The sequence below is a fragment of the Narcine bancroftii genome, chromosome 8 (assembly GCF_036971445.1).
Source record: "Narcine bancroftii isolate sNarBan1 chromosome 8, sNarBan1.hap1, whole genome shotgun sequence".
In the NCBI taxonomy this organism is placed as follows: domain Eukaryota; kingdom Metazoa; phylum Chordata; class Chondrichthyes; order Torpediniformes; family Narcinidae; genus Narcine; species Narcine bancroftii.
This window is the reverse complement of record NC_091476.1, coordinates 47,324,026-47,343,198: the sequence shown is the minus strand read 5'-3', so window position 1 is coordinate 47,343,198 and position 19,173 is coordinate 47,324,026. Positions and strand designations below refer to the sequence as shown.

Here is a 19,173-nt window from a genome sequence, read left to right as displayed (position 1 = left end):
TAACACGATCTTGGGAAGGCGATGGTCCTCCATTCTGGAGACGTGACCCACCCAGCGCAGCTGGATCTTCAGCAGCGTGGACTCGATGCTGTCGACCTCTGCCATCTCGAGTACTTCGACGTTAGGGATGAAAGCGCTCCAATGGATGTTGAGGATGGAGCAGACACAACGCTGGTGGAAGCGTTCTAGGAGCCTTAGGTGATGCCAGTAGAGGACCCATGATTCGGAGCCGAACAGGAGTGTGGGTATGACAACGGCTCTGTATACGCTTATCTTTGTGAGGTTTTTCAGTTGGTTGTTTTTCCAGACTCTTTTGTGTAGTCTTCCAAAGGCGCTATTTGCCTTGGCGAGTCTGTTGTCTATCTCATTGTCGATCCTTGCATCTGATGAAATGGTGCAGCTGAGATAGGTAAACTGGTTGACCGTTTTGAGTTTTGTGTGCCCGATGGAGATGTGGGGGGGCTGGTAGTCATGGTGGGGAGCTGGCTGATGGAGGACCTCAGTTTTCTTCAGGCTGACTTCCAGGCCAAACATTTTGGCAGTTTCCGCAAAGCAGGACGTCAAGCGCTGAAGAGCTGGCTCTGAATGGGCAACTAAAGCGGCATCGTCTGCAAAGAGTAGTTCACGGACAATGAGCTCTCTGAACCCTTCTCCATTAACAATGGCGTGAAGCAAGGCTGTGTTCTCGCACCAACCCTCTTTTCAATCTTCTTCAGCATGATGCTGAACCAAGCCACGAAAGACCCCAACAATGAAGACGCTGTTTACATCCGGTACCGCACGGATGGCAGTCTCTTCAATCTGAGGCGCCTGCACGCTCACACCAAGACACAAGAGAAACTTATTCTTAATGCAGGTGTATTAGGTACTTCCTCTTCTTTAATCATCATTTCCATAACTTCCCTACTTATTTCCCTTACTTTACACAGATCAATATCTTTCTTCCTAGTAAATACTGAAGAAAAAACACTGTTCAAAATTTACCCCATTTCCTTTGGCTCCACACTCTCATTCTCATTTTTATCCCTCACTATCCTTTTGCTCCTAATATATCTGTAGAAACCTTTGGCATTTATTGTTACCTTACCTGACAAAGCAACCTCATATCTCCTCTTAGCCTTTCTAATTTCCTTCTTAAGATTCATTTTATATTCCTCTAATACCTCATTTACTTCATGTGGTCTATACTTTTTGTACACCTCCCTTTTTTTAAAAAAAACCATATTTCAATAGTGCTTTGAAAACCAAGGCTCCCTAATACTTCTAACCTGCCCTTTCATCCTAACAGGAACATATAGTCTCTGTACCCTTAAAATTTCACCTTTGAATGCATTCCATTTTCCTTCTACATCCTTCCCATAAAACAATTTATCCTCATCTACACCTTCCAAATCCATTCTCATAGCCTCAAAATTAGCCTTTCTCTAATCAAAAAGCTCAATCCTGGCTCCAGACCTATCTTGCTCCATAATTATTTTGAAACCAATAATATTGTGATCACTAAACCAAAAGTGCTCCCCAGCACACACCTCCATCACCTGACTTATCGCATTTCCTAATAGCAGATCCAACACTGCCCCTTCTCTAGTTAGTACCTCTATATGGATATAGAAAACTCTCATGCACACATTTAATGAATTCCAAACCATTCAGCCCATTTATAGTATGGGCATCCCAGTCAATGTGTGTAAAGTTAAAATCTCCCACAATCACAACCCAGTGCTTACTACAAATATCTGCTATTTCCTTACAACTTTGTTCCTCCAGTTCCCTCTCCACATTAGGTGGTCTATAATACGCGCCCCCCCCCCCCCAGAAGTGTTACCGTTTCTTTCCCACTCCTTAATTCTACCCAGAGTACTTCTCTAGATAAACCCTCTAATCTATCCTTGCAAAGCACCCCAATGGTGAGCAGCATCAACCAGCTCTTCATCCTGGGTGACGCCATTGCTGTTTCACACAACTTTATTCAAACAGCTACTATGAGCAAACACAGCCAAGGCACTCGGCTGGCTGACTATTTACTCCCGTCTTCACCAAAGGTTTATACATTATTTCAGGGGACACTTACAATTTTAGACTTGCATATATATTTATTTTATTAGTTTTTTTGGCCGGTTGCTTGAGGCTGCTAATTGCTTGAATTCTAGATTCTTGCGGTTTTACTGTACTTATCTCCAGAAATTATTAAATTTATTGTTGAGTGAGGCCACACGTGGCAACTTCTGGATTTATTCACTCTACTCTTACTCATTTAAGTTCCACTGACTTGTGGATCGGAATTTCTGCAAGTTTATACCACTGGTTGCAACACATGTTCACGGACTTGAAGGAGCAAAGAGACATTCCTGCTGCTACATCTCTAGCCTCTAATCCAATTGCCTAACTAAGTTCATACTTTGCATTCAATTTTAACTAACAGCATTTTATATCCATACAAGTATCATCCATTTTTTCATTCAAATCTCATCTTTAAAGGATCTCCATCTTCATTTGCAGACTCTAATAATCTCCCAATACTAGATTGAAGTAAACCACAGAAATCTGGTTGAAGTTAAAAGACAAATTGCGGGAGAAGTTCAGCAGGTCAGACAGTCTCCTTTATGCAGCAAAATGTCGTTTCGGGCTTGACCCTTCATCAATACCTGTTTGACCTTCTGAGGTTCTCCATCATTTTGTGTTTTTACTCCAATACTAGATTCATCATCCTTGGGTTCCCTCTTCCCTGTAGAGACATGTGCATGTTGCCATTTCAGATCTGCCAATAAGGTATCTTGACACAACACCATCAATGCCTTAAACTGCTTTTTAAATTTATCTTTGAATACATATTCTTGACTTTTTTTTTTAATTTGTCTCTTATTTCAATTAAGTTCACCATTGTAGTTGCTTTTAGATTCCTCTCCACCCCCAAACAAGTACCTATACAGCAGCAAGTAAAAATTTTAATGCATTGTACAATGTGTATTATAAATTCATTCCCTGAATTCTCCAATATCTGTATGCCTCATAATAAACCCTGTAATTTTAATGTCACGTTTAATGGAGTCTAGCAACCAATATTTAAATTCTGTATGATATCTGGTGACTTTAAAATCCTTAGCCACCTGTCCATTTACCACTATGTCAATTTCCAAAGGCTCCTTGACATAAATCAGAGTTTTGAATCTTGATGGTTATTTTAGTTCTCATTGCAGAGGAGCCCCCTGCAAGTTGCTGGAGCTACATTTACCTGACGCTGGAGGTGGGATTGGCCTGGTTTGAATTCTCCAGCTCATATATTGAACACAATGTCCCTTCACAATTTATTCCTTTTCCATCTGTGCAGCATTATCAGGAAGCTGGATATGATATTCCCTTGGACCTTGAGGGACACTAGTGTAGAAATTGCAGGAGCCCTGGCAGATACATTCAAAATGTCCTTAGCCACAGACAAGATGCCAGAGGATTGGAGGGTAGCTCATGTTGTCCCTTTGTTTAAAAAAAAGGCTAAAAAGGCTCCAAAAATAAACCAGGTAATTATAGGCCAGTGAGCCTGATGTCAGTAGTAGGTAAATTATTGGGAGGAGTTCTGAGAGATAGGATATACAAAAGGCCATGGGCTGAGTAAGAACTGTCAGCACAGCTTTGTGTGGTAGGTAGTGCTTAATGAATCTTGTAGAGAGATTGCCAAGATGAAGAAAAGGTTGTGGATGTTGTGTGTATGGACTTTAATAAAGACTTTGACAAGGCCCCTCATGGGAGGTTAGTTCAGAAGATTAAGACACTAGGTATCCATGGAGAGGTTGTAAACTGGATTCAAAATTGGCTCAATGGGAGAAGACAGAGATGGTTGCTTCTCAGACTGGAGGCCTGTGACTAGTGGTGTGCCTCATGGATCTGTGTTGGGACCAATGATGTCTATATCAATGATCTGGATGATAATATGGTAAATAAGATCAGCAAGTTTTCTGATGACATAAAGATTGGAGGCATGTGGACAACAAGGAAGATTTTAAAAGCTTGCAGAGGGATCTGGACCAAATGGGAGAATGGGACAAAAAATGGTAGATTGAGTTTAATGCAGACAAGTGGGAGGTGTTGCATTTTGGAAGGGCAAACCAAGGTAGCACATATACAGTAAATGGTAGGGCACTGAGGAATATAGAGGAACAAAGAGATCTGGGAATACAAATACATTGTTCCCTGAAGATGGCATCAGCAGGTGGACAGGGTTGTAAAGAAAGCTTTTGGCATCTTAACCTTTATACATCAAAGAATTGAGTATAGGAGTTGGGATGCTATGTTGTAGTTGTTTAAGACATTGGTGAGGCCAAATTTAGAATATTGTGTGCAATTCTGTTCAGAGTGCAGAGAAGATTTACTAGGATGTTGCCTGGTCTTCAGGGATTGAGTTACAGGGAAAGATTAAACAGGATAGGACTTCATCAAATTTCCCCTTATTTTTCTTCACCCTAAGAAAGAGGTTTACAAGATTATGAAAGGTATAGATAGAGTGGATGCAAATAGGGTCTTTGAGTGAGATAAATACGAGAGGTCATAATAGTTTTAAGCTGAAAGGGGAAATGTTTAGGAGGAACATTAGGGGAAAGTTCTTCATTCAGATAGTGGAGGGAGTGTGGAATAATCTGCCATCTGGTGTGAAGTTTTATAAATAAATTGGATAGATAAATGGATGGGAGAGGTCTGGAGGATTAGAGAATGGGAACAGGTCAACGGGAATAATGGTCAGCACAGACTAGAAGGGCCGAATGACCTGTTTTCTGTGCTGTAGCATTCTATGGTTCTAAGCCTGAAGTCAGATTCCACATTCAAGCTGTACCTAATGGTGCCTGTGTGACTATCAACACTTCTAACAGGATTTCATCATAAATGTAAAAGCCCAACATGTCTATTCACCTTGATCAACTCCTGTATTGATTCTATGTCAATTTCCTTCCACTTCTTGCAAATTCCCAGTCTTCCAAAACAGTCAATACTCTGCTCCAGTCTATGCTGTCTTAGAAATACAGCACAGTTTTCAACCCAGCCTGAATCTAAATCCTACAACTTCCTTCTTATCGGCATTTTGAGAGTTGCTCAACCATTGATTGATTACAGTTCAAGACCTCAGACCCAGCAGCAAAACGTGTAGTCTGCTAGAAGGTTCTTAAACCTGGGTGGTTTCCTGCAAGTATCGCAAAGCAATGTAAAAATATCACCAAATGCAGTTGCAGGAAAATTGTCCAAATTCACAGGAAGGACAAGGGAACCTCTCCCAGCAATGGAAATGAGACCCTACTTACTCAGCTATGGTATGAGCCAACGTTATGTACATGACTGACATCAGCCTTCAGAAATCTACACTCTGAGCTCTGCCATGGGAAAAGATTGCCAACTGAACAGAGTAAAAGGATTCAAGGTTGTGTTCAAAGCCTCCTTGAAAAAAGGTGTCATCCCCACTAATACCTGGAGATCCCTGTCAAGTCAGGTTTATTGTCATTTGATTGTACAAGTACAACCTGATGAAACAGCGCTCTCCAGTCCTTGGTGCAAAAAAACATGCAGACACACAACTACATACACAGACAAATACATATGCAGGACAAGCAATATATCTAGAAAAATAAATAAATATTGCTTTGTAGAAATGAAAGTCTCAGATGGTTAATGAGAGCAGATCCTTTGGTCGTTCAGCATTCTCACCGCCCGTGGGAAGAAGCTGTTCCTCAACATGGTGGTGCTGGCTGATACTCTTGTATCTCTTCCCCAGTGAGAGCAGCTGAAAGATCCTGTGGGCAGGGTGGAAGGGGTCCTCAATGGTTTCGTGTACCACCTTCAGATAATGTTATATGGCGAGCTCTCCACTGGCCACCGTGACAGAGGTGCACCAAAGAAGAGGTACAAGGACTGCCTAAATAAATCTCTTGGTGCCTGCCACATTGACCACCGCCAGTGGGCTGATATCGCTTCAAACCGTGCATCTTGGCGCCTCACAGTTCGGCGGGCAGCAACCTCCTTTGAAGAAGACCGCAGAGCCCACCTCACTGACAAAAGACAAAGGAGGAAAAACCCAACACTCAACCCCAACCAACCAATTTTCCCTTGCAACCGCTGCAACCGTGTCTGCCTGTCCCGCATCGGACTTGTCAGCCACAAACGATCCTGCAGCTGACGTGGACATTACCCCTCCATAAATCTTCGTCCATGAAGCCAAGCCAAAGAAGAATTCGGTGACCAAAACTGCACACAATATTCCAAATTTGGATTCACCAATGCCTTATACAATTTCAACACAACATCCCAACTCCTGTATTCAATACTTTGATTTATGAAAGGCAACATACCAAATGCCTTCTTCACCACCCTATCCACATGTGATTCAACTTTCAGAGAATGATGAACCATGATTCTTAAATCCCTTTGTTCCACTGCACTCCTCAATTGTCCACCATTTAACATGCATGTCCTATTTTGATTAGTCCTCTCAAAATGTAGCACCTCACATTTATCAGTATTAAGCTCCATCAGCCATCTTTCAGCCCACTCTTCTAACTGTCCTATATCACCCTGTAAACTTTGATAATCTTCCTCACTATCCACACCACCACTAACCTTCATCATCTGCCAGTTTACTAATCCAATTTGCCATCTTATCATCTAGATCATTAATATATGACAAACAACAGTGGACCCAGCACCGATCCCTGAGGCACTCCACTCATCACCTGCCTCCAATTTGACCAACAATTTTCCACCATTACTCTCTGGCATCTCCCATCCAACCATTGTTAAATCCATTTCACTATTACATTAATATCTAATGCTTCCACCTTACTTACTAACCTCTTATGAGGAGTCTTATCAAAAGCCTTACTAATGTCAAAATAAACAACATCCACCACCTTCCCCTCATCAACCTTTTTAGTAACCTCCTTGAAAAACTCTAAGATTTGTTAGGTGTGATCTACCATGTAGAAAACCATGCTGACTACTCCAAATGCCCATCGAGGACATCTACACAAGACTGTGTCTTAAAAAAGCAGCCTCTATCCTCAAAGACCCCCACCACCCAGGCCATGCCCACTTCACTCTGCTACCATCAGGGAAAAGATACAGGAGCCTAAAGACGAGCACTCAGCAGCACGAGGACAGTTTCTCCCCACTGTCATCAGATTCCTGAATGATCAATGAACCAAAGACCCTGCCTTACTTTTCGTCCACTATTATTATTATTATAATTTTTTTTTTAAATAGTAATGTTGTAAGATGGTTACGTGGACATTACCCCTCCATAAACCTTCGTCCGCGAAGCCAAGTCAAAGAATGTTTGCACAATGGTACTGCTGCAAAACACCAAATTTCATGACCATAAATTTGGATTCTGAGGATCCTCTTTGACTGCCTTAGACACAGATATCCTTCAACTCCTCTCCTACCCAGGTATCTGTCCAAATTCTTTTTAAACATTATAATTTTTTCCTAACTCCACCACTTCCTCTTGTTTAAATTTGTTTACTTGTCACAAAATACCTAGTGCAGTGAGTGCAGAGAAGATTTATTATGATGTTGCTGGTTCTTGAAGAATTAAGTTACAGGGAAAGGTTAAACAGGTTAGGACTGTTATTCTCTGGAGCGTGGAAGAATGAGGGAAGATTTGATAGAAGTATACAAAATTATGAGGGGAATAGATACAGTAAATGCAGGTAGGCTTTTTCCACAGAGGTCAAGCATGATACAAACCAGAGGTCATGGGTTGATGGTAAAAGGGGAGAATTTTAGAGGAAACTTTCAGGGAAATTTCTTCACACAGAGAATGGTGAGAGTATGGAACAGCTATCAGCTGAAGTGATGAATGTATGCTCAATTTTGACATTTATAAAAAATTTGGGACAAGTACATGGATAGGAGGGATATTGAATGCGTGCAGGTTAGTGGGGCTAGGCAGAATGATAGTTTGGCAGAGAATAGAGGCGAAGGGCTTGTTTTCTCTGCTATAATGTTCTATGGAGCCAAGGATTCTTTTTTTCTTTTTAGAATAAAACTCCAATAATGCAAAAAAGGAAAGAAGAAAATAGTAAAGGAGAAAAACTCAAACCCCTTATCTAACCATGTTGCCAGAAGTTGTATATGAATAGTATTAAAAGAAAAAAAGATTTAAAAAAAACATGGAAGAGATACGTCAATTTAATTACATTGGAGTAAAGTTATAAAGTAAGACAGTGAGTCATAAATGACCTCCATAACTTCTGAATTATTAATTGAATAACTAATCTTTTCCATGTTCAAACAGGACATGATGTCACACAGCCACTGATCATGAGTAGGTGGGGAAGCATCCTTCCATTTAAGTAAAATCGCACGCCTCGCCAAAAGAGAGGAAAAAGAGATAGAATGACTCTAAACCAGATATAAAGAAGAATCATCCCCTCCCGTTGTGCCAAAGAGGGCCACCAAAAGGTTCAGTGTTAAATCTATATTGAAAAATGTTGATAAAGTATGGAATCCTCTCTCCAGTATTTTTCTATGCTAGGACGAGTCCAGAACATATGAATTAATGATTCTTCTCCGCTCTTACACCTGTCACACCAGAGAGTCATATTGGAATAAAAGCCAGGCAATTTATTCTTAGACAAATGTGCCCTATGTATCGCTTTGAATTGTAATAGACCACATCAAGCACGTGAAGAGCTATTAACCAATTTAAGAATTGTGTCCCAATCCAAATCCAATCTAGTCAAATTTAAATCCTGTCCCCAAGTATTTTTGATTTTAACTAACGAAGTCTGATTTAAACATAACAATTTCTTGTAAATAATAGATGTTAAACCTTTACAAGAAGCCAGTAAGCTTACAAAAAACTCATCTACAAAATTTGATCGAATCTCTCTGAGAAAATTAAAAACGAGATTCAAGAAAATGCCAGACTTGCAAATATCTAAAGTTTACAGATTGGGGAAGGTTAACTTTAGCAGTAATCTTTCAAATGATGTAAAATATCCATCAATGAACAGATGCTTAAAGTTATGATTACCCTCTTTATACCATCTCTGAAAAATGTCTTCATGAAAAGAGGGTTGAAAAAAATGATTGGATACGAATCAACATGAGAGAGAAAAATTATGAAACGCAAAATGTTTTCTAAACTGTGCCCAAATTCTCATAGAATATTTAGCAATTGGATTATCTATTAATTTAGTTGAGAATGGAAGAGCCCAGAAGCACTGAATTAGAAATATTTTGGGGGAATTCAACTCCATTGATACCCATAATGGCCAGTCAAAATTATTATGAAAGAAGGAACCAATAGGTAAGACTTCGTCTATTGACTGTCCAATAGTAAAATCTAAAGTTAGGTAGAGCCATTCCATGAACTTAGATCTCTGTAGAAGAACTTAATTAAGGCGAGGATGCTTATCCTTCCATATGCAAGATGATATGACCAAGTCAAGCAAATCAAAATCGATTTAGGAACAAATATTGGAACAGATTAAAACAGATAAAAGTCTAGGCAAAATATTCATTGTTATAGAATTTATATGGCCAACTAGAGTTGTAGACAAAGATGACCATTGGGTCGGGGAATGTTTCACTTGTTTAAGCAGAGCTAGATAATTCTTCTTAAAAAGATGCTTATAATTCTTTGTAATTGTAATACCAAGTAAATAGATTTTTAACAACCTTAAAAGGAGAATTTCCACACACTGCTGCAGAAAAATGGAAGAAGTTCACTTTTATGCCCATTCAATTATAACCTGAGAATTGACTAAACTGTGATAGCAATGATATCATATGGGGGCGGGCGGTGGTTGGATTAAAAATGTAAAGTAGGAGATCATCTGCATAGAGAGTCTCCTTGTGTTCAATTAAGGATTCTTCTTCAAGCAGACTTGGACAGATTATCTCTAACATTATGTACAGACATGTAAAGAGCACAATTTACAAAGTTTTGGATATCAATGAAACAAAAGATCAATGAGCACTAAGCAGGGTAGCACGAGAGCACTGTTCTGGGGTTCATTCATGAACCTGATGGCTGTGGGGCAGAAACTCTAAGATGTTGGTGTGTGCTTTCACATTCTTAAGCCTTCTCCCCAGTGGGGGAAGAAGGGAGAAGAGAATGTGTCTGAGGTAGGATGGGTCCTTCGGTATGTTAGCTGCTTTTCTAGGGCACATGGAGATGCAGATAATGCACCACCCTCTGGGTGGGAAAACATGCCCCTTAGATCTTCCAGTTTCTCCCTTCTCATCCTCAAATTGTGACCTCCAGTTTTAGGCACCCAACTTGAATTTTCCCCAATATTCCTGATATTGTTTATTTAGTAAAAGTCTATCAGCATTGGATCCAAATTAAGAAATGATCCAGCATCAATTGCAGTTTGTGTTTTCTACTCCTCTTGAGACCTCTGCTGAAAGGCCCAGCTATAAATATATGGTCCCAGGTCTTTGAATCCACAGTGTAGGGCAGACGCTTTCACACTCTCCCCTCTATGCTTGGTTTATTATCTCGCAAAATTCGGTTCATCTCCCCCTTCTGCTCTTGGGAAAAAGCACTTGATTGCATAATCTCACCTGTAACCCAAAAAATCTCTTGCACCCCATGCTCATCGATCAAGATGTACCAGTCAAAACTGCTCATAGCGCTAAAGTGCAATCCAAAAAGGGCTTTATCTTGCTGCAGAATACTTTATACCCACCTGTACAATTAAACATTTACTCCCATGCATTAGAGAAATGAGAAGCTGCAAGAATGCAGAAAGCTCAAATGAATCTTTGCAGTGAGTTTTTTTTTTTAAATACCCCAACAATGTTAAGTTACAGGATGCATCTCAAATTTGAGATAATTGACATTAAAGTGGTTGAGCTTGTCAGTGGTGGACTGGGTCACTGATTGGATACTTGTGAATCATTTGTAGATTCTGTGCCTTTATGTCTGTAGTTGCAGAGAGTGATTTCATAGCACATGCCACTACTTAGAAATTGGAAATCGGGCTAAGGTGTAGCATTTAACGGACCTAAATCCGCTGCCCCATATCATACTCATGGCTTTGGAGAAACTGTGAATTGAGGCAGAAGATTAAAATGAGAGAGACTATCCTTGCTTCTGCAAATAGAATTACAGGTACTCCCTGATTTGCGACATGTCAATCTGCACATTATGACTGATTTTTTTTTAATTTTCAAAGAAAAAATATAAAATTTACACAGTTTACGTTATATTTGGCAAACTATAACAGGGATACATAGCATGTTAAAGCCAAAATAAAATTCCAAGAGCTGCACACAGTTGAAGGAAAAACCCAGGTCAGTGAATCAAAGGTGTTCCCATGGCTCAGGTGCCTTTGTCCTTATACATACTGATCGACCCAGGATTTAAGAGTCATTGCTGAAGGAGTCAATGGGAAATTACAAGGCAAGTTGACATCCCAGAGTCCATAGGCTGGGTGCAGCCATCTTGATTCCTGTTTGGCGCATGCGCGGTGGGTTCACAAATTGGAGTTCAGTTGGTGCATGCACATGAGTTAAGGGCACAAATTCGATATCGTTAGGGCACTTAAGACTCGCACACGCGTGCAGGAATCAAGATGGCCACACCCAACCAACTGACCGCAGGAACCCGACTAACAAGCATGGACCAGGATGCAAAAAGATTCACCAAAGTTGATTGACAAATTCAGGAAGCTTGAAGTTGTTATCTTCAAATTATGATTATAAAATTATTTGAAAGTTTGTTTTATGACTTCCGTACACCACATGTGCGGGCAAAATTCCAACTTGCGTCCATTTCAAGATACGGCTGATCCTTTGGTCCAAATTATGGTCATAAATCATGGAGTATCTGTATACTCTTTAGTTGATTTTGTAGTTTACTTTTTTTTTTAAAAAAAGTATATATTTGGCTCCAACAAATAAGAATTTTGATGCATATGTACAGTGTGCCACATACATCATAAACTCATTATTGTAATATGTTCAAAATTCTGTGCTTTCAATGAGCAGGCAGTAAAAAAAAAAAATCCCAATCCAATGAGGAAAAAAAAATGACAATTTTATCTACCAGCAACTGAACATCTACACCAAATCACAAATCACTCCCCCTGCTATTCAATAACATTCTCCGCCACACCAACTTCGGACACAGGGAAGTGATCCACTTGTAATGCTGAGTGTTTTCTGGCTGTAGTATGTGGTGCTACAATAGTACTTCAATGCAAATTAGATAAGGATTACAACATGCTACATGGTCATCATTTAATTCTCTAATTGGGATACTGACTGGAATTCATTGTACAATGGTGATTGTACAATAGCTATGCAATGAACAGATCTCAATATCTAGTGAAGGGGTTTAAAATGTTCTTTTCCAATTGTTTCTTGGAATTTGGGCGATGCAGACAAAAATCAGCAGTGATGAGATCCAGTCATCCGATAAAGTGATATCAGCAGCTGATTTCGAAACACTGCAGATCATTTGGGAGATGCAATTAAGTAGGAAATTCCAAGAGCTGCACACTGACCAAGGAAGAACCCAGGTCAGTGAATCAAAGGTGTTCCCATGGCTCAGACGCCCTTGTCCTGGTACATACTGGTCGACCAAGGTTTATGAGTTGTGGCTGAAGGAGTCAATGGAAAATTGAATGCAGTCCATCCTGTCAGTGATGTCATAAGTGTAAAGGCTTGGAGTGGAGTGGATGTTTAATGTGGAGGCAAAGGGTATCAGTCCAATTAACTGCTGTGTCCTGCCTTAGCAGAAGTGGAAGTGCTCACAAGAGCAGAGAAAGACATTTACATTGCACCACTCAGAGTTCAGGAGCTTCCATAGTTAAATAAGAAAGTCTGCAGATTCTGGGGGTCGAATGCAATACACAAATGTGCTGGAGAAAATCATCAAGCCACGCAGCATCTATATGAACTAAAAGATAAGCAACATTTTGGGCCTGACCCCTTCGTTGGGTATAAATAGAAACAGGCAAGCACCTGGGGAGGGTGGTGCAAGAGCAGAAGAGAAAGGGGGCAGGGGGAGCTGCACAGGCCAACAAGGAAAAATAGCTCTGCATGACTGCTGAGTTTCTCAGCTTTTCCTCAGGCAAGTCACGAAAAAATTCCCAGTGCCTTTTATGTACCTTCAAACTGGCTGTAGGAATTTCATTTTTATTTTGATCGAGGCAAAAATTCAAGACATCAGTTTGCACAAAAAAGCATGGGAATTTTTGTAAAATAAACTCCCAGGATGCCTCCCTCAAATATTGGTTCTTGCTTTCAAAACAAATTAAACAATGCAAAACCATGAGCTGAATGCAAGGAACTAATCCCAGTTTCAGGGCAATGTTGGTCAATATTTTACCAGCTGGAAGCTAATCAAAAAAATCCTACATGCAAATCTGACAAATAGGAGTTAAAATCAAAGAATTTTTTAAAATTATCTCAAAAAAAAACAATGAAGAATTTGGATGCAGAAAGACTTTTGAATACATGGGAACAATGGCGGATTTTTTAAAATTTAAAAACAAATTAAAAGTCACTGCAGCTGACCAAGGTTCAAATGTGCTGCTGTGTCCATTCAGATCAGTTGCTTAGTGTCAGTGATCATAGGGCCTGCTCGCATGCTGTATGGCACAGTGGCCCCAGCTTCAAGAAATAGAGATCATGTCATTTATAATAAGATTATTTTGAAATTTATCAGATTTTGCCAGTCCCATCTGGGATGGTACTAAATGAAGAATTTCTCAAGGCTGACAGAAACAGGATCCACTCGCAATTTCATCACTAATTTATATTTCTATCATGCCATCTACAGATTACTATCTCTTCACAAAGGGCATCTGGATCTAATAAACTACTTGCCAACTGGATAGATGATACTTAACAAAATGATTAATTGCTGAACTGAGGGTGAATAACTGAAGGCACTGCCTTAACATCATCCACTGCGAACATCTTCCATCCGCATCATCCACATCACCAACAGGAACAGCCACATTCATATTGGGGCGACAGAAGGTGGAGTGTTGGGACTTGTAAGGTGTGCAATGGATAAATTGCAAGACTCCTGGGCAATAGGATACACATCTGCCAAGCAAAAGTAATGCTGCGGAAAGAGAGGAGGAGGTGGGGGGGAAATGATTGGACTGCTCTTTCAGAAAGCCAACCAGATCTCGGATTGGATGGTTTAATTGCTGCTCTTTGAACTCATCCAAACTCAGCAGTTATGCAGAAACGATTCTGTTGTGGAGCAGCTCCCCTCCATCTAGTCAATCAGAAGGGATTGGTCCTACGAAACGGAGCCCATCTACAGGACTGCGGGGGAAATGGTACACGCTCACCGCCCCAGCGGGGCGCAGATCGGACGGACAAGGCCAACTCTCCTGATGAAAGCTGGATGTTAAAATGCAGATCTGAGCACTAATGATCCCGTCCACGATCCCCTCCCCGGCAACGCTCCCTCGCTCATCCCTTCTCCCGACCCGGCGGGAAGCAGACAATGCATCCCTTCACACGGGTTCTCCCCAATTTTGATGGTCCATGTCACCAAGTTGGGCGGAGGGGGGGTCCCTCCTACTTAAAACGAATCAACCTGGATTGAAATAGAAAGGCCGTTCCCCGTCCTTGTTTTTATTCCCCCCCCCCACCCCGGGGCAAACTGTTTGGGAGTTCTCCGAAACAGCAGGGTCCCGCAGTCCGGGGCAGACCATGTCCATCGCCCGATGTATTGAGGGCAGCGCCGTGTATCCGCGACCATCCCCGTAACAACGTGGGCGCCGCTTCGCCCATTTCCCAAGACAACTTAAAAGAAGCAGAATTTTCATTTCTTCCATCCTCAGGCCGAACCTTCAAATGCGACCAAAGTCAGGTTCAAACTGATAGCTTCCCTCAATGCACACAAAGCCACGGTCAACGTCGTTCATCACAGAGCCTGCGGTTCTCTCCTGGACCGGTGCTCTCTCTCTCTCTCTCTCTCTCACACACACACACACACACGATGTGACACACGATGTGACACGCTCACCTATTTTTGCCAGAGATGCTAACATAATCCACAGCGTGATCTCAAAGGGGACCTGGACGTGGTGATATTCAATGGAGAAGATCTTGAGTGTGACCGCGCCTGTGCTCTCGTTCTCCGCCGGCTGCATGGCTTTGGAGACCGGCTGGCTGGACGCGAGCGAGTCCCACTGCCCGCTCCCGTTGCTCTGCGCGGGCGCTTTCAGGTCCCACACAGTTTCGGCAAAGAGCGGGGTCCGTGATAAAAGTTCGAGCAAGAAGATGCCGACCCAGCCACTGCAGCGGGACATGATGAGCGGAGCTGGTGAACAGCGTCCTCCAACCCACACCGCACCCTCTTTAAGACCGGGCTCCTTTGCAGAGGCGAGACCAGCCTCTGTATTTAAAGCTGAATTGTCTCTGACTATTTTCTTTGAAAGGAGCATTCGTCTGCAATTGCTCCAGATCCAGGGTCCTCAAGGTGTTGCCTTTTAGCTGAGGTTGTCTCCCGGCAGTAATAAAGATTAAAGAAGGCGGTGAGGATTCTGCAGTGTGGGGAGGGGGGAAGGGGGGCTGGTGTGTCACAAATAGGTGATCCCTCCTTCACTCTCCTCCACTTAGCTCCTGGGAGCAGCACCGCCACTGCAAATGTAAACCCCCTGCTGGGGTCTCTGAAATCTGGCTCATGCCCTCAGAACTCGAGGTCAGCCCTTCAGGGCGCAGCAGCAGAAATGTCCTCACCCAAAGGTAATCAATAACGAGTTTATTGTCATACACTGTACAGATGCACCAGAACTCACTGTCTCCACACAGGGAGCAAGATCCACCAACTCCCACAGTATCCATGAGATGAGCCCCACCTGTCAAGACAAAAAAATAATGATAGCTATGAAAGGATAAATGGATAAATATTCTGAGCTGCAGTTCGACCAAGAAAAAAAAAGTGGTATTTCAATGGCGCACAGAGCTTTTCGTGACTGATGAACCTTTTGAATTTTCCACCTGAGGGAGGGATGGGCGCAGAGCCCGTCGCTGAATGTATTCGAAACACAGATGAGTATATTTTTGGAATCATATACAAGACCACAAGACATAGGGGTGGAATTAAGCCATTCTGCCCATCAGATCTGCCATGCCATTCTATCATGGCTGATTTACTATCCTTTTCAACCCCATTCTCCTGCCTTCTCCTTATGATTCCCGCCCTAATCAAAAACCTACCTCTGTCTTAAATATACCCAATGGCTTGGCCTCCATAACTTTCCGCAGCAACAAAGTCCATTGATTCACCACCCTCTGGGTAAAGAAATTTCTCATCTCTATTCTCAAATGATGTATTCTTAAGTCGTGCCCTTTGGTCCCAGACATCATCGATCAATCCCTTCTATCCAGTCCTTTCAGTATTCCATGGGGTTTCAATGAGGATCCCCTTCTCATTCTTCCAAACTCCAGCAAATACAGTCTCATATGATAACCATTTCATTCCAGGGATCATTCTCGTGTATCTTCTCTGGACCCTCTCCAATGCAAACAAATCCTTACTAAGATAAGGATCCAAAACTGCTCACAATACTCCATGCAGCCTTACTAATGCCTGATAAAGCATACATCACTTCTTTCTTTCATTCTATTCCTCTCGAGATGAATGTCTGTGTTGTATTTATATTCCTTATTGGCTCTACAAGCAAATAAACCTTCAGGGAATCTTGCATGAGGACTCCCAAGTCCCTCTGCACCTCCGATATCTGAACATCACCCATTTAGAAAATAGTCAATGCCCATTATATAGAACAGAGAAATCTACAGTACATTACAGGCCCTTCAGCCCATAATGCTGTGTCGACCTAACAACCTACTCTGCCTAGAATTTCCCTACTGCATAACCTTCCATTTTTCTCAGCTCCTAATGATCTCTTAAAAGATCTTATTCTATTGCAGGCAGCACATTCCATGTTCCTAACACTGTGAGTGGGTATATCTGTGCTGACAATTAAGCATCCATCCAAACCAGTGGTTTTCAAACTTTTTCTTTCCACTCACACACCACTTTAAGTAATCCCTATGCCATAGGTGCTCTGTGATTATTAAGGGATTGCTTAAGGTGGCATGCGAGTGGAAAGAAAAAGTTTGAAAACCACTGTTTTAATCGTACCTAATTGACTCATTATGTGCATAGTTTTAGAACTCCAAAGGAAATGGGCCAATGACAATTTTTCTCAAGCAAAATATTTCAGTAACATTTGGGTTTGGAGCAGTGGTTCATGGTGGTCATCCAGATTTGTCTCAGCTAATTGAAAGAAGATTGTGAAGGAGAGGAAAATTGTGCTAAGATATAAAGAAGAGCTATTATTGATTGAGGAAATAGGATTAAGGGATGAATTTCCTTCTCCCCCTGTTTCTTATGTTCCTTTTATTCCAATTCCTTCTTGGTTGCTGGATCACTAACCTGCAATTCATCAGATCAAAACTTCACTGTTTGGGTGTGAAAATGTGAATCAACAGTCTTAAAGATAGTCATTCCCCACAACTATTAGGCTCCTGAATGAACCTCGCAAGCATGCTGCCTTGTACTCCTGTCCTTCTACTTTATACTGCTGTTTGAATGTTGGAGTTAATCTGTTAGCCTGCTCACGGAAGAGCCCCTCTCACTGTACCAGGTATAACATGACAAATAAATAAACTTAAAACAGCAATTCCAGCAGAAGGTGCCCTAACAATGGCTGAATCCAATGAATGTGTCAAAAAGCACGTGTGATAAGGTGAACGCAAATGTTCCTCCTTCTTAACCAGGAAAGTGAGATGGATATTTAGGCCTTGAATATCAAGCTCTTGGCACAGATCTGAGTTAGATGTATGTCATTAGACACGGGATGCACAGAAATTCTGTCACGATGTCACAAGTTGGAAGAACTGAGGTAAGGAATTTGAACATTTAGCTATGGAATATCCTGGATACAATTGTCCACATGCCTATCTGCACAGAACCACCAGTGAAGCATCTCTGGAGGACGTACTGGAGTGTAATAGACATCTCCAGAGGCACATTCGACTGGATGCCAGCAAAATCCTGAGATTTAAGTCAATATTTTAATTTGCTTATTAAGCAACAGCCACAAGAAGGCATGCAAGAAACTTGTCATTGGCAAACTTCCCATCTCCTTCCTCTTCACCATGGAAACCAATAAGAAGATGCTAACCAAAGAGTTGGCATGAGAGAACAAATACTTAGCCTGAATTAGGATAATGGATCTTGGCAATGCAGGAAGGAATGCAACATTATGCCCATTATTTCTCAAGTCTGCTCTGCTAATTACAACATAGTGGTCCATAACTTAAACCCTTTTACCAATCTTGGCTCCACATAGTAATCGGTCAAAATCAAATTTGAAATGTTTCCGCTGAACCAGCGTCAATCATTTTTAGGGAAAGAGTTTCAGAACCTCTGTACAATTACGTTTTGTGTGGAGAAACACAGAGGGTCAGAAACAATTTGGGATTTTCTGGATGGATGAATAAAATGGAGTCAAATGATCGTGATCACAATATGAGAAGTTTAAACTGATTCTTGAAGATGAATTTCTAAAGGAAGATCATACTTCTCTTACAAAAGAGCTGGAGAAACTCAATGGATCATTCAACATTCGCAGGAGGTAAAAAGGCAACCAATGTTTCGGGCCTGAACCCTTTCATCAGAAATATTCATCAGTTTAATCTTGTTCAGCACTTCTCTTGTTTTCTTGATGATTCTGTAAACAATGAACAAAAAGTCAACTGAACTTTCTTGAAACTGCTGGATTTAAGGCATTGTAACATGCAGGGGCCCTATCAAGATCTCAATGCAACGTTTGATATTAATTATGGCACAAGTTCTATGGCATCAATGAGTGCTGCATCTAATCCCAAATACACGGGGAACGAACTATGCTGAGCTTTTACACACTTTTGTAATATATCACCAGGCAAAGCCATTAATGTTTCTGCTACAATGAAGACAGAATTTAAATTAAACAAAATAATTCACTGTCTAAAGCAATGGTTCTCAACCTTTTTCTTTCCACTCACATACCACTTTAAGTATTCCCTATGCCATGCGTGCTCTGTGATTAGTAAGGAATTACTTAAGGTGGTATGTGAGTGGAAAGAAAAGGTTTGAAAACCACTGCTTAAATTGTACCTAAATGTTATGTGAATGATTTTAGAACTCCAAAGGAA

The 19,173-nt window shown here is 41.3% G+C and overlaps 1 protein-coding gene across 1 annotated transcript in view; it reads right to left on the bottom strand.

The window, feature by feature from the left end:
- The window catches only part of LOC138741993 (sodium/hydrogen exchanger 2-like), a 75,102-nt gene extending 59,989 nt beyond the window's left edge, over positions 1-15,113 (bottom strand). The window contains exon 1 of the mRNA XM_069896189.1: positions 14,987-15,113. Within this exon, the coding sequence (XP_069752290.1) occupies positions 14,987-15,113 (127 nt within the window). The remainder of the gene's footprint in view (positions 1-14,986) is intronic.
- Positions 15,114-19,173: the final 4,060 nt, after the last annotated feature.